General features: G+C 42.6%; 2 protein-coding genes across 2 annotated transcripts; one reads left to right on the top strand and one right to left on the bottom strand.

Annotated features, from left to right (window-relative positions):
• The first annotated feature begins 246 nt into the window (after positions 1-246).
• Positions 247-1,069, top strand: LOC6623711 (selenoprotein F). Its single transcript, XM_002046778.4, has 3 exons — positions 247-388; positions 445-566; positions 621-1,069. Exons 1-3 carry the CDS (start codon positions 341-343, stop codon positions 994-996), a joined length of 546 nt encoding a protein of 181 aa, XP_002046814.2. The 5' UTR covers positions 247-340; the 3' UTR covers positions 997-1,069.
• A 3,060-nt stretch (positions 1,070-4,129) lies between these two features.
• Crtc (CREB-regulated transcription coactivator) lies at positions 4,130-13,840 on the bottom strand. Its single transcript, XM_032434294.2, has 2 exons — positions 12,139-13,840; positions 4,130-8,566 (listed from the first exon to the last, which is right to left on the bottom strand). Exon 2 carries the CDS (start codon positions 8,530-8,532, stop codon positions 5,983-5,985), a length of 2,550 nt encoding a protein of 849 aa, XP_032290185.1. The 5' UTR covers positions 8,533-8,566; positions 12,139-13,840; the 3' UTR covers positions 4,130-5,982.
• Positions 13,841-14,274: the final 434 nt, after the last annotated feature.

Genomic DNA, 14,274 nt, shown 5'->3' with positions numbered 1-14,274 from the left:
CTCGTTAATTTTGTAATATTCGCAATAATTTAACAATTATTATTATTAATAAATGAATTAAATGGAACAAAACAAATGCGACTACGTGAGCCACATTCTTCTTCTTCAATAAATTGTGGTTCACTGCCAACTTCACGCGATTCAAGACTGCGTGTGTGTGTGAGTGTGTGTGTGTGCAGTAGTGCTGTAAAGCGGCTGACCAAGAAATACTAAGTACAGAAAATACCAACTTTAGCAGTGATGCGCTAGCTAATCGAATGCAGTGCTATCGATTAGTCGATAATCATTAAACATATTGTAAACAACGACGTGGTAGTTAAATTAGATTTTGGAAATAAATATGATCAAATTCGGTTTATTATTGTGTTTTCTATTAGCTTTAAGTAGTGTGAGTAATCCTGGCCAAACTTGTGTAACATCAACTGAATAATTTCCACTCTGCAGTGCCTGAAACGAACTCATGCCGAATTCACGGCAGCGCAATGCCGGGAACTGGGCTTCATCAAGACCCAGCTGCTGTGCTCCAACTGCGACAAACTAGATGATTTTGGCCTGGAAGCCATCAAGTAGGTAACTGATTAATACTTGTTTGAACAAATAACTATCCATGCCGTCGATAGACCGCATTGCAAACAGTGCTGCACCCAGGACCAGCAGCCGGCGGCGCAGCGAACCTACGCCAAGGCAATTCTGGAGGTGTGCACCTGCAAGTTCCGAGCATATCCGCAAATACAGGCCTTCATACAGAGCGGCAGACCAGCAAAGTTCCCCAATTTGCAAATTAAATATGTACGTGGCTTGGATCCGCTGGTCAAGCTGCTGGACGCCAGTGGCAAGGTGCAGGAAACGCTGTCGATAACCAAATGGAATACGGACACCGTTGAGGAGTTCTTCGAGACGCATCTGTCCAAGGAGGGTGGCGGCAAGAGCTCCTATAGCGTCGTCGAGGATGCCGACGACGAGGACGAGGATTACCTGCGCACCAATAGAGTATGAAATGGCAATAATGCCGCCAGCTAATAGTAAATGTAATAAAAGATAGCCTATCGTGTAGGAGTTCTTACGAAAACGTGTATTGAGCTTTTCTTTTTTTTTTTTTGTGAGAAAAGCTTCGGGCAACGTTTAAAAGCTGGCTGCGATTTGAACAGTTTGAAAGGCAGCGCCAGGCACGGTTTGGTTTGCAGAATAGTTATCATTTCTATTTCTGCCGCAATGCGTCCAAATTAACTGATTCATCATATAAATTAATATGTATTTTTGATTTGTTACCTTGTTATCAATTTGCGTGCCGTTGACTACACAACTGCGACAGCAATAACAATGTCTGGCTATTGTTATGGCGCGGGTGACCCATTCTTGTGCCAGTCAGTAGGTACTTTACCCGCGCCCATGCAAATAGACACATATTGGTATGACGTATTAATCCCCACCAAGATGTCAAATATTTGCTCAGACTGTTTAATAGTCATTCACCAAATTGGCAGCGCAAATAACGGAATGTTTTTTTTTTTTTTTTTTTTTAATGTTTAATTCCGTTGCGTGACAACTTTTGCTTATCTATTGCGTTCTCGTTCTCGCGCCCTGCTCAGGCTGTCGATATTTCATCTGACACGGCGCATGTGCACGCGGCTTTGCCGTTATTCATAATTTGCCAAATCTGAGGTTATGTCTGCATCTCTGGATGAGAGCTGCATACATACATATGTGTGCATGTATGTATGGATGTATGTATTTATAAGAATACTGATTGGCAAGTAAGATTTTTCTTATATTCATTGTGCAATATCGCCTGTTTACGTTATATTACAATGCATATTTTTATTTGTACTTATTTTTATTATATTTATTGCGGTTGTCGCTCTTGTTGTTGTTGTTGTTCATGGTGTTGTTTGTTGTTTTAATCATAGCCTGACCCACAGTGGGACAAGGTGGATAGAAAAGCTACATATACTAAAAAACTTATAAACACTGATTACAAATCAAAAAATACTCAATTTGACGACGCAAAATACATACAAACATTCTCATATGAATGCATGTGTGTATACATCCTTCTTAATATTGTGAACGATTGTCACGAGCCATTGTGAATCGCTTGGCTGCCTTGTGATCAATATTAATTACTTCATTATTTTCTATGCATATTGCATTATTTTTATGCACGGCAGCTGCCGGGCTCAGAGAGCTTATCATTGTGTGCTATAAAAGCGCATTCAACTGTTTGTCAAAACTATATATGTGTGTATGTGTGTGTGTGTGTGTGTATATATGTACGTATATTTAATTATAAAGTAACTTCGAGAGCCCCCTTAGTTAGCAGAATGGCCGCTGGCTGCGTCTTGGAATGTCGTTTAAGGCGCCCCCTAGATTGCTGAACAGTTGTTGTTTTATTTTGATTTTTGTTCTTTTTGCCTATTTCTCTCGTGTTTGCTGATAACATTTGCGCCTTTAGTGTTAAGAACCGGTCGCCAGAGCACCGAGTGCGGGAGCGGGCCAAGCGATAACAATAATGACGCTATAGTCGAAGCGTCATGGCTTCCATTAGCGCGGCAATTAGATTTGATTTTGGCGCTTCATTAAGAAATAACACGAGGAAGCACTAAACAGCGAGTGGCTGTGAAAGAGAGAGAGAGAGAGAGAGAGAGAGAGAGAGAGAGAGAGGTTTTGCCAATCTGTCTATTCCACTCTCTTCCTCTTTCCCATCACCTACTCTCTTTTGTGCGACTTGCCCTTTTACCGTTAACAGTATCAGCAAAGTCAACACGAGCAGTGTTATAAAAATCAAAAGCTTGATTTGTTAATTGCGATTTGCGCTTTAAGCATTAGCCAGTGAAGGGTATTCAACTTTTGTTAGCAGCTATGCAACGCATTCATCAATTATCGCATTGTAGAGTATGTAATTTCGATTTATGGTACGTAAGGTTCATATAATTTGAAAAGTTGACGAATTTCATGTTTCTTGATGTACGTAGTACATTATAAAGCATATTGACACCTTTTGGTGTCTTGGCTTGCAAGGGTATTCAAATGTCGACGCTTGGAATTATATTATAATTTCATGTTTTATTTATAAGCTAAGCTTGTCTCAACATTTATGACTTGTGCACAAAACACATGCTGAAATACATATGCATGCCTTTGTGTGTGTGTGTGTGTGCATGTGCGACACACATATGTATGCATGTGCGCGCGCTCTCTCTCTCTCTCTCTCGTACCGAAAGGTAAAAGGTAATAGTAAAATAGGACCAAGTGTGGCCACATTGAACTTTGGCTATTAAATTTAGCGCGGGCCAGAAACTGCGTCGCGTTTATTTACAAAGCAGCACACAAAACACCAACAACAACAACAACAACAGCAACAACAACAGCTGCAACAACAACAACAAAAACAACAGCAGTTGCAGCTAATTGTAATCTGCAGCCAATGTGTGCGTTTGTATTTTGTGCAAATAAGAAAAGAAAAATGTGTTTGTTTTGTTTTTATAAGTTAATTCTCATGGGTACATCAATTATACGTGCAATTATTTGCATATTTCATAATTTCAAATAATTCGCGGCGACGCGCACGTAGAATGGCTGTGGTGAGTATACAAGTTTAGCATTCAGTTCAATTCAACATGTGGTGAGAAATGGATTTAAAATTAAATTTAAGATTTATTTGAAACAAATAACTGTGTTATTACATTGAATATACTCTTATGCCTGTTGTTTGGATTTTGTTTTCGTAATTTAAAAACTTGCGTAATCATATATATTACATACACAATTACTTAGCTGTATTGTAATAGTATTTTATGTATAATCTACATATGCGCACATTATTTCGGTTCAATTAAATAATTGAATACAAAACAAAAACAAACACAATACAGCAAACAAATATAACAACAAAAAGGTTTTGCTGCTGTTTTTCCTGTTCTTGTTTTGCCATTTTTTCAATTCATTTGTTTTCCTTAATTCAATGCGCCTGCTTTCTTAACAACGTTCACAAGTATTATTATTATTAATTAAAAGTATTTTTTTTTTTGTTTTTGTTTTTCTTCGCATATTTTAGGGCTTTAAATTGTTTACTTATGTAGTTTATAACTAGAGTTTTACATTGACATTAAAAAAAAAAGACAACGGAAAATAATGTATAAATTTATTCTGCAAAATTCTCGTTACCATATAATTAACAATATTATAAGTTCTGGTACTCAATTAATAAAACTTTTGCACTTTTTAAGCCTGTGTTGCATGCGCTTTCATTTTGTTGACGTTTCATTAAAAATTTGTATTCGCTTTAGAAATTTCGACTCTGCTTTATATATATATATATATTATTCTTGGATTGGAATTGAAATAAAATATTGTATTTAAAATTTTGTTACGAAAAATTTGATGCGTTTAGTTACATTGTGTGTGTGGTTTAATATATTATCATTAAAGAGTTCGTTAAGAATTTATGTTACATTTTTCATTGCCTCCTAACTATGTATGTGTATATTTAGCTTTAAGGTATTGTAAAAAATTTTGAGTAGTTCGTTATTTTTTGATTTATTTGTTTTCTGTTTTGTTGTTTATTCATTTTAGTTTTCGTTAAGTTTGTCGTCTGTGGAGCGCGTTTTTCGTGTTGCCGATTGCTCAGGAAATCGTCTCGAAATCGGAGCTATAACAACCTGATCGCCTCGTGTTAGCTGGCCAAATGTGTATAGTAAGTATATAAACTATAGATTTAGCTATATATTTGTGATACTGCATCTTATTGAGGGTTGTAGCTCATAATTTATCGTTATATCATTGATTTTTCTTTCTTTTCTGGCAATTATGGTATTCGAAAAGGTTTAGAAATAGTTTGAATTTAACATAGATCAAGGTATTTTACAGCACTGGAAGGCTCGGTATCGGTATCGGTAACGGTATCGGGCTATCGATAACTGTAACGGTTCGCGGTCTTAAATACTAGTAATTGCTTCGACGGCACGTAAGGGTAATTTTGGATATATCCGTTAGCTATGTGTGGGCTCTGATAGCATTATTATCTGTTATAAATAGTTGGTAAATTGTAGCTTTATTTTACAGGAATTTCTTTTGTGTTATCGTGGTTTTTGTTTTTTGCTTTATAGAACGTGTACAATAATTTGGTCGTAGGTCTAAGACACTTTTTGGTTTTAATCCTTTTCCATTATATAAATAAATACATATACATGTGCATGTATATATTGTTGTTATATACAGAAAGTAGCATTACAATTTTTATATATATATATATTGTATACATATATATATATATTTATATTTAGTTAGTAGTAGTAGGTATTTTCGTGACTTATGTGCGTAGTTAAGTAAAATCTGAGACTCGCTGTAAAATATATAACATATGTTAACGGGTTCTGCTTGGAGGGGTGCCGGGAGGGAGCGCATTGGAGGGTAGATATGGTATTATAATTATTTATATTATTATTAATTTTATTTTCTTTTTTTGTGGTTTGACTCTCAAGTAGACTTAACGGCTAAGTTTTACAAGCTAGCTAGACAAAGCACAACGAATGACAGGGATTGGGGAGCTGGGGATGAGGATGAGCAGGACAACGATTGCAGGGACGAGAGTACAAGGACTAGTATGGGCATAACAAAGCTTACATCTACGATGTGTGTGTGTGTTTGTGTCTGTTGGTGTGTGTGTGTGTATCGTCATCGATAGCTTGGCTTGACTTAGAAGAAAAACTTGCGTACCTCCTCATCCAAGTCGGCGGAGTCGACAAGATCATCTATGACACCCGGCACAAGTAGCTCAACCACCTCCAAGTCCTTCTTGTCCTTGTCGCTAGCTGCTGCTGCTGCTGCTGCGGCTGCTGCCGCCGCCTGCTGCTGGACATCCGGGCAACTGCCGGCGGAACTGGAGGACGGCAGTGGCATGGCAATGCCGGCATCCAGCAGCGCCTCGTAGGTGTCCTCGAGCAGCACGCCGCTCTCGATGGCCGCAACAGCCTCCTCATAGTATCAGTTGAGGTCGCGTCGAAAGCTATCCTCGATGCTCGGATCGGCAATCATGATCGGGCTCTGATCCGACAGCATCTGCAGTCCCGCCACATCCATTTGCCCCAAGTCCAGATCGAGCGTATCGAAAATCTCCCGATTAAAGTCCGTATTCGACGAATAATCGCTAAATATAATAGCGGGTATATTGGCTGTGGTGGGCGTGTGGTTATGCGACTGATGGTGCTGCTGTTGGTGGTGCTGCTGCTGCTGCTGCTGTTGTTGGTGGTGTTGAGGCTGATGATGATGGTGCGTTTGAGGCTGATGATGATTCATGATCATATTGGAGTTGCAGGCATTGGTCACGGGCGAGCTGCTCGACAGCGGCGAGTTCGAGTGGTGCGGCGAGTGCATCGGTGAGTGGTGCGGCGAGTGGTGCAGCGATAGCGACAACTGCTGTTGCTGCTGCTGCTGCTGGTGCTGCTGTGGCGATGCCTGCGCCGACATGGGTATGGGCAGCGGCGAGCTGGGGCAGCCTAGCGGCGAGGGCACCGGCGAGGCGACCAGCGTCTCAGCCACGCCCCCGCCATTGCTGCTATTATTGTTGTGGTGCTGCTGATGTTGACTCTCCGGCCCGTTCAGGCTGGGTCCGCCATTGTGCGTTGCTGCCGTGCCCCCACCATTGCTGTTGTTGTTGAGCAGTTGTTGCCGCTGTTGTTGCTGTTGCTGCTGTTGTTGCTGCTGTTGTTGGTTGTTGATGCGTCTAAGGTTGTTGTTGTTGGCGCTGGCCTCGGGACTGGCGCTCAGCTCGCTAAAGTCCAAGAGCTTGTTTTGTGCTTGTTCCTGATTATGATAGGGCCCATTACTGCCGTTGGGCGCCGCCATATCATCAAAGTCGAGCGCGACAAAGTTGTTGGCAAAACTCTGCTGCTCCGGCGACGAGTTGCTGTCGCCCAGCGAAAAGTTCTCAAAGTGATTGTGAAACGAGGGATTCAGACTGTTGTAGGCGGCGTCAAAGGCGCCCGATAGTTGCTGCTGCTGCTGCGGCGTTTGCTGCTGTTGCTGCTGGATGCGGATGGGACTGGCCGGTGCGCTGGTGTGCAGTTCGCTGCCGGAGACGCTGCTGAGCAGGCCGGGCGAGGAGCGCGGACTAGACGGATTGGCTGGCTGGCGATAATCGGTCAGATTGCCGGACACAATTGACGCGGAGCTGCTGCCATTGTTGGCGCCCAACGTTGGCAGCGGACTGAACGATAGGTGCGGCGAGCTGCTCGGCGGCTGGACTGGCGTGCTGCCGGCGCCGGCGGACGTTGGCGAGTGCTGTTGCTGATGATATGGCGATGGCGGACCACCGCCGCCGCCCGGACTAAACGGACTGGGCGACTGATCCCGGTCGCGTCGTTGATTGTGCGGCGACATGACCGGCGACAGCGTCTGTTGCAGCAACTGTTGCTGCTGCTGCTGTTGCTGCTGTGACTGTTGCTGCTGCTGCTGTTGGGGTGTTGCATAGTGCTGCAGTGCGGTGAGATTGGGCAGGGAGCCGGTATTGGCATAGCTGGCCTGATCCTGCAGCGGCCTGAAGAAAGAGTTCACGAATTTGGCATTGTTGTATGGCGTTGGTTGTTGTTGCTGCTGCTGCGACGGATGCAGCTGCTGTTGCTGTTGCTGCTGCTGTTGTAGCTGCTGCTGCTGCTGCTGCTGTTGTTGTGCTTGTGGCTGTTGCTGTTGGTGTATGTGCAGCTGCTGCTGCATGTTGTGCTGATGCTGTTGCAGCTGCTGCAGCTGCAGCTGATGCGGCAGCAGCGGCGACTTTCTCCTTTGCGCCTGCGGACTAAAGCTGCGTCCAATCTGATGCGGCGAGTGAGATCGTTGACTGTGCGGCGACTGTTGCTGCTGCTGCTGTTGCTGCTGCTGTTGCAGTTGTGGATAGTTGGCGTGCAGCGAGTTCATGTCTGTGGCAAAGCCACCTTCCGCGGCCACCGCGCTCTGGTGCAGCGCCGAGTCCGAGTTGGAACGGCGCCAATTTGTGTCCATTGGCGGACTCAAGTACAGGTTCTGTTGTGTGCCATTGTTATTGTTGTTGTTGTTGTTGTTGTTGTTATTGCTGCTGGTGCCACTTGTGCTGCTGCTGTTGGGCAGGCCCATCGCATTGATCAGACCGCCGGCGCCCGTTGAGCCGCTGCCGTAGGGCGAACGATCCTGTTTGCGCTCCGATTGCCGTCGCAAGGGTCCGCCGCCCATGCTGCGTCCGCGCGACTCACGATACGCTGTAGGTGAACCACCTCCGCCCCCGCCTCCACCACCGCCCAGTCCGTCCGGCGAGGCGCCCCCGCTGGCACCGCTGCCATTGCCGCTGCCGCCACCCGTGCCATTGCCCGCGCCCACGCCCACGCCCACGCCCGCACCCGCAGCCGCAGCTGGCGCGGCAATATCCAATATTTTTTGATTCGCCTGCGTCTCGTCCATTTTGGTGGCATACACCTCCTTCATGATGCGCTCGAACTCGGCTGTGCCCTCCGCCTGCTTCTGCTTCTGCAGCGCAATCTTCTCGCTGAACTTGCGCGGATTGGCCATGGCTGCAGTCCTCTGTGTGCGTATCCTAATCAGTCTGCGAATATAGTTAGTTATTTTACAAAACACAAAACACATATAGATTGCCCTTCCGGCTTTGCTCGGCTGCTAAAAGGCATGAGATTTCAATTCCTGCCGCGTTCGTTCTGTTTTGCTCTGTGCTACGCCAAATTATCGGACGCATCGATTCAAGTTTCGCTCTCTCTCTCTTCCACATAAACTACCTTGAAAGGGAGGCAGATTTATGCGAACTCAAGTCACAACTTCTATACCCTTTCTAAATTTTTTAGGTTTTTATGCATAAATATGTATATTCGTCTATTTAAATGACGCCCTTCTATGCGATTCTCAAGCATTCAAGTAAGATCCAGAGTATTATCAAGTTGTAATAACAAGCTTTTAATAGAAAAAAAATATATATATATATATAAAGTATAAAATCTAGATAGGCCAAGAAACACAAGAGTTACTACATTTCACTACACAAGAAATGATAATACTTTTTTCTCCCAATCATACTTTTTACATTCCTTATCGAATTGCTTGAATTGAGTAATTCTAAGGGAAGGTTCTAGTTTTCGACTTGGACTTGAATTTATAACATTAATCTTAAATATAAAATGGACTCTCAGGCGTCTCTTAAGACTTGAAAATTTACCAATTTATCCATATAGTCTTCTAGTTTTTTATAGGTACAGTGACTTCTTGCATAAACATGTGTTAATTTAATCAACTTTTAGAAATTTTTAATTCTTTTTTATTTCTGGAAACTGAAAATCCTTAAAATCCTTTTCCATGTTCCTCCAATCAAAATAGTTATACAGAAAGTTTAGCTATGTTGCAAAGCTAATGAGAAAATAGGCATAGCTTTGTCATTTAAGAGTATTGCTAATGCTTTTGTCTGCTCTTGGCTTTATCAATGTTGTCAGCTGATAAGGCAGATAGTTGGCCTAACAAATCAGACATAGCCGTAGCGGCAACCTCGTACTCCACCTATCTGTCTCCCTCTCTTTCGCTGTGTGTCGCCCTACAATCTCCCTTGCTCACTCTGGCCCATTTGCAGTGTCTGCTCTCCGTTTGGCTTCAGTATTTCTCCGCGCTGCGATTTATTGCATAACGCGTGCGATATATGTTAAAAAAAAAGGGCGGGAAAAAAAGCCCAGTCGCGGCTAAGTAAACAATTGGTTTATGGTTCTTTGGAACCGTCTCAGAAAAAATAAATATATATATATATGTTTATATATATATAGGGGTGGCAGGCGGGTCGGGGCGGGGCTACGACAACCTGCAGCTGCAATACGCAAATGGAAATTGAAATCGTTGCGTAGCAAACGAAATAATTTTGCATTAATTGATTCGTTCGGTTCGGCGCAGTTGGCAAAGTTTTCGAGGGCCCCGAAACACGTGAAGGGCATTCGGCTAGCCTATAACCTTTTGATATCTAGTTTCGGTCTACCAATACGATCGATTGGCCACAAAAGAAACCCGTTTCGCAGCCTCAGTTAAATTTGGCTGCCTTTTTTTTTTGCTTTTGTTACTTTTGGCTCAACTTGATGAGCTGGTTAAGAGGTTGACAAAAGATTTACCAAAAAGAGTTGACAAGTTTGTGGCACACACAAACACACACACACACACGCACACAATCTGACTTTATCTGGGTGATAGAGCAATCGAGGCATGAAGTCATGCGTGGTCGGATGAATTCTTATCTGCGGATTGGACATAGATCTTGAATCGTGCTCGTGACTAACTACAAACTTAACCAGCTGATTAATCAATTATATAGGTTAAATAGAGGGCGGCTTTAGTATAGAGTATGCAATTAAAAATATTCTCAAATAATGCTGATTCACTGCTTGACTAAATCGGCGAGCTGAGCACGAAGTTAGGGGTTCGAACCTCCTTGCAAATTTAGATGACCTGATAAACAACTGAAGTTGGATTGCGTAACAAAAACAACATCAAAACCCCTTCCATTTGACACATTATTCATTGGAGCCGGGCAATGCCGGGTAATTTATTCTAGTAAATAATATTTTAAGACCTTTCTACATGTTACTATCACTGAAAAGTAGAATTGAGCATTGGGAAATATGTTTGAACGGTGTAGGAAATTGATTTAAGATAATATTTAAGAATTTGTTCTTGATTTGATCGGAACCAAGTCGAAAAAACAAATTCGCAGGGATTGCACAAGTCCAATATACTCCCTTTCCCACTGTCAATAGGGTATAAAAATGTTGTTATTGTTGCTTTTTGTTTACGTTCCAAAAACGCTAAAAGAAGTTTCTAGTACTTTATCCAGTACATAAGTTCTTAATTTGTGCCAAAAAATTCTTATTTAAAGTAGATATTGGGCTTACGAAAACCCTATTTGAGAAACCGTTTGGGTTAATAGATTTAAAAAGTCGTAAGCGCACTTAAAGTAATCCAGCTTGCACTTAAGACATCCCAAAATGATCTCGAATCAAGTATTTTATCATTTAAAAAACCTACTTGAACCAATTACCTTTGTACTTGAAACAAGTACGAACAAAATGGGCCAGATTGAGTAGAAACTACTTGATTAATTCTCCGAGTGTACGCATTTATATATATATGCCTACTATATGCATTTGGACTTTAAGTTAATCAACTTTCGAGCCAGTTGTTTTTCCCAACCTATTTTTTGTTAGTTCTGCCAAGTTTCATGAAAGTAATTTCCCCTTCTTAAAACGTCCCATAAATCATTAATGAGCAACCGTAGAGTTTCCTTACGCTTGGATGGCATTTATGGATTGGGTTTTTTTTTTTTTTTTTGTCTTGCTTCCCAATCGACTTCTGGAGCTGAACAAAAGTCAATTTCCCGCTGCGATCGGCGGCGGCAAATTCCAGCTAATTGTCAACAGGTCGGATGACTAACCAAGTCGGAAGTCTGTGTCTCTGAGCCAGAACCAATTATGGCTTAAAGCGATGCGCCGAAATGGCTTTAACTGATTTGCGATTCAGCTCATATGCAGTCGACACTCCTCCCCTTCTCACTCTGCTGTTACCAACTGCAGAGTGAGGGCAGGGGGGGCGGGGCGGTTGAAACACGCCCAGGCGTGGCCGACTAAAAAAACATTCCCACGAATCGATAATGACATTTAATAATGATTTAATAACCAAAACGATAAAAATTTACTTAGGCGCGCACATGGCCCATGGGTCGATAGCACAGGGGGGTAGGGGGGAGAGACAAAGCAGGAAGAGCTACCCCCGGCTGTCGTCGCTTTTGGGCCCTAGCCCTTGGCGGGTTGTGTTTTTGGTGCGCTTATCAGCTGCTTTATCGGCGCGCGCGCCATGGAATTTTTGAATAATTTTGCACTGTTTGTTTACGGCTCAAGGGCGAGGGAGGGGGTGGCAACGACAAAGAGATAGAGAGAGAAAGAGAGGGGGGGGGCACATGTCCGAAAGTTGCCACACTGTTGCAAATGAAGCGGCCGGCGCTGGCAAAACAGAACGAACGCGCTGCAACGACGGGGGAGGCGGTGTAGATGACTAGTTAGGTAGAAGGGCGGGGGAGGGGCGGGGAGCGGTTGTGTAGACAAGAGTGCTTCTTCTTCTTGTTTTTTTTTTTTTTTTACTTACTTGTCAAGCGCGCGCTATGACAACAAAAAATCAGTTGTTCTCGCTCGCGCTCAAGCGAGCTGCTCGCACGCTCTTCCTCGCACTTCTTCTTCCTCCTCTTTTATATTTGGCGCTCTCTCGCGCTCTCGCTCTCTTTGCCAACTAACTGGCAACTCCTCTAATTGGCCGGACTGGCTGTGCAAAAACAAAAGTTGAATAATTTCGCGTTGTCGTTGGGTTTTGTTGTTACTTAATTAAAACAAGTATGTTTTAGATGTGCATTAAATTATGTTGGCTCTGTTATGGCTAAATATATATATATATATACTATATGCACGTGCATATATACATCTATTTTTTGGCGCTTTTTTTTCTTTCTTGTTGTTGCTTTACGACTTGTTAGCGCCCAGCTGCTGTCAAGCTTTTCGTTTTGTTGTTTTGTTTGTTCTGAGCTCGCTCGTATGTGGCTTTTCTTGTTGTTGTTGTTGTTGTTTTTGGTTCTTTTTTACTGCGTCTTCTTCTTTACCGCGTACGCGCTAAAAACTTGTCAGCCGTTTTTTTTTTATTTATTTTTTATTTTGTTGTATGGCGACTGATAAAACCAGATTTTATTTTGCGTTCTGCTTGTTTCTTTTTTAATACGAAAATTGATTTCTAATTTCAGTTTTGAGCGCTGCTGCTGTTGTTGTTGTTGTTCGCGCCAGTTGGGAATTTGTTAATGGCCGCGCGCAAAAGATTTTTGTGCTGCTGCTGCTGCTTCTTCTTCTATAAGTTATTGTTGTTGTTTGCTCACTTACACACACGCACGCGCACACACACACACACACACACACATGCAAACACGCGCGCGCTTTGCTCGCGTTTATTGTTTTAACGCACAACTACGACGTTTTTTTTTTTTTTTTTTTTGCGCTCAGCTGCTTGGGCACAATTTTGTTGTTGCTTTTTTCTTTTTGTTTTTCGTTACCAACGAAATGAAAAACTTTTGTTGCGCCTTTGACCTCTTTTCACACGGACGTTGACTGCGGCAGTGGCAGAGGCAGCAACGACACTTTAAATAGCTGTGTATGTGTATTTGTATGTTGTTTTGGTTGCGTTTTCCAATTGGGATACACGAGCATTTCCGATTGGTATAGCGGGATTACAGCACGCGGCTGGTTTGTTGGGGCTGGTTGCGGCGGCCCGTGACCGAAGCCGATATTTGACCGTTATTGTATTGCATTTCCTTGTTGATATACATATGTAATATTGATGTTATGTACGTACATATGTATGTAAATTTAGCTAATGCTTCGATTTGGCCAAATTAAACAGGCACACACACGCACACATGCACACGTACACGTATATGCACACACACGCACGCACACAAAGGCAGGCGCTTTCATTTGTATTATGTACACACACGTATTATGTATGTTATTTTCGTTGCACCGCACTCGCACAAACTTATCATAACGATTCGACTGCTGCTGCTGCTGTCGTTTCTTCTTCTTCGTTCATCTTCGTCGTCGCGTTTTTTTTTTTTTTTTTTTATATTAATTTTATTTTTGTAGTGTCGTTATTATTGGGCACTTTGCGTTTAACTGGCACGTTTTCAATTGTTGTTAACGCGCCATTCAACTGCGCATAGTTATCGCTGCGTTTTTCAACAAAATTTATCGCATTTGTTTTGTTATTTTCACTTTTTTCTTATTAGATTTCTGGTTTAGCAGCAGTGACTAAGAATACACTAAAATTGGTCAAGCGCGTGGAACGGAACTGGTTTGCCACGGAGCTGACTCGGCAGTTTATCAAATGTTCCCGCTAGATGGCGTCTCCGAAATGCGTCACAGCGCTCAACAGTGGCGCAACTGTGCGGCGTGCGTTCAACAGTTGAATTATTTAATAAATGGCTTCGCGTTGATTTTTGCGAGCCAAATGTGTTTATTATAAATAAAAGAAAGACCAAAATGGATGATGAAAATGTATCACGAACAAAATAGGTAAGTGCAGCTTTCAGCTATATTTTTGCATGCATAAATCTGAAGCGCATCTCTATTTAAGCTTAGATTGAATGGCACGCATCAACACACACTCACACATATGCACACAATTTGCATGTGTGTGTGTGTGTGTGTGTGTGCATGTGCTCGTACGCCTGTTTCCTTTTCCGTT

This window comes from Drosophila virilis, chromosome 3 (assembly GCF_030788295.1).
Source record: "Drosophila virilis strain 15010-1051.87 chromosome 3, Dvir_AGI_RSII-ME, whole genome shotgun sequence".
Classification (NCBI taxonomy): Eukaryota; Metazoa; Arthropoda; class Insecta; order Diptera; family Drosophilidae; genus Drosophila; species Drosophila virilis.
The sequence above is the reverse complement of the archived record's forward strand: the minus strand, read 5'-3'. Positions and strand labels throughout refer to the sequence as shown.

What these genes read in the sequence shown, in the direction of transcription:
- Crtc (XM_032434294.2), bottom strand. Translation starts at nt 8,532, where the DNA reads ATGGCCAATCCGCGCAAGTTCAGCGAGAAGATTGCGCTGCAGAAGCAG.
- LOC6623711 (XM_002046778.4), top strand. Translation starts at nt 341, where the DNA reads ATGATCAAATTCGGTTTATTATTGTGTTTTCTATTAGCTTTAAGTAGT. An exon ending in TTCTATTAGCTTTAAGTAGT is followed by an intron (nt 389 to 444) that starts GTGAGTAATCCT and finishes TCCACTCTGCAG; the next exon opens with TGCCTGAAACGAACTCATGC. An exon ending in TTTGGCCTGGAAGCCATCAA is followed by an intron (nt 567 to 620) that starts GTAGGTAACTGA and finishes TGCCGTCGATAG; the next exon opens with ACCGCATTGCAAACAGTGCT.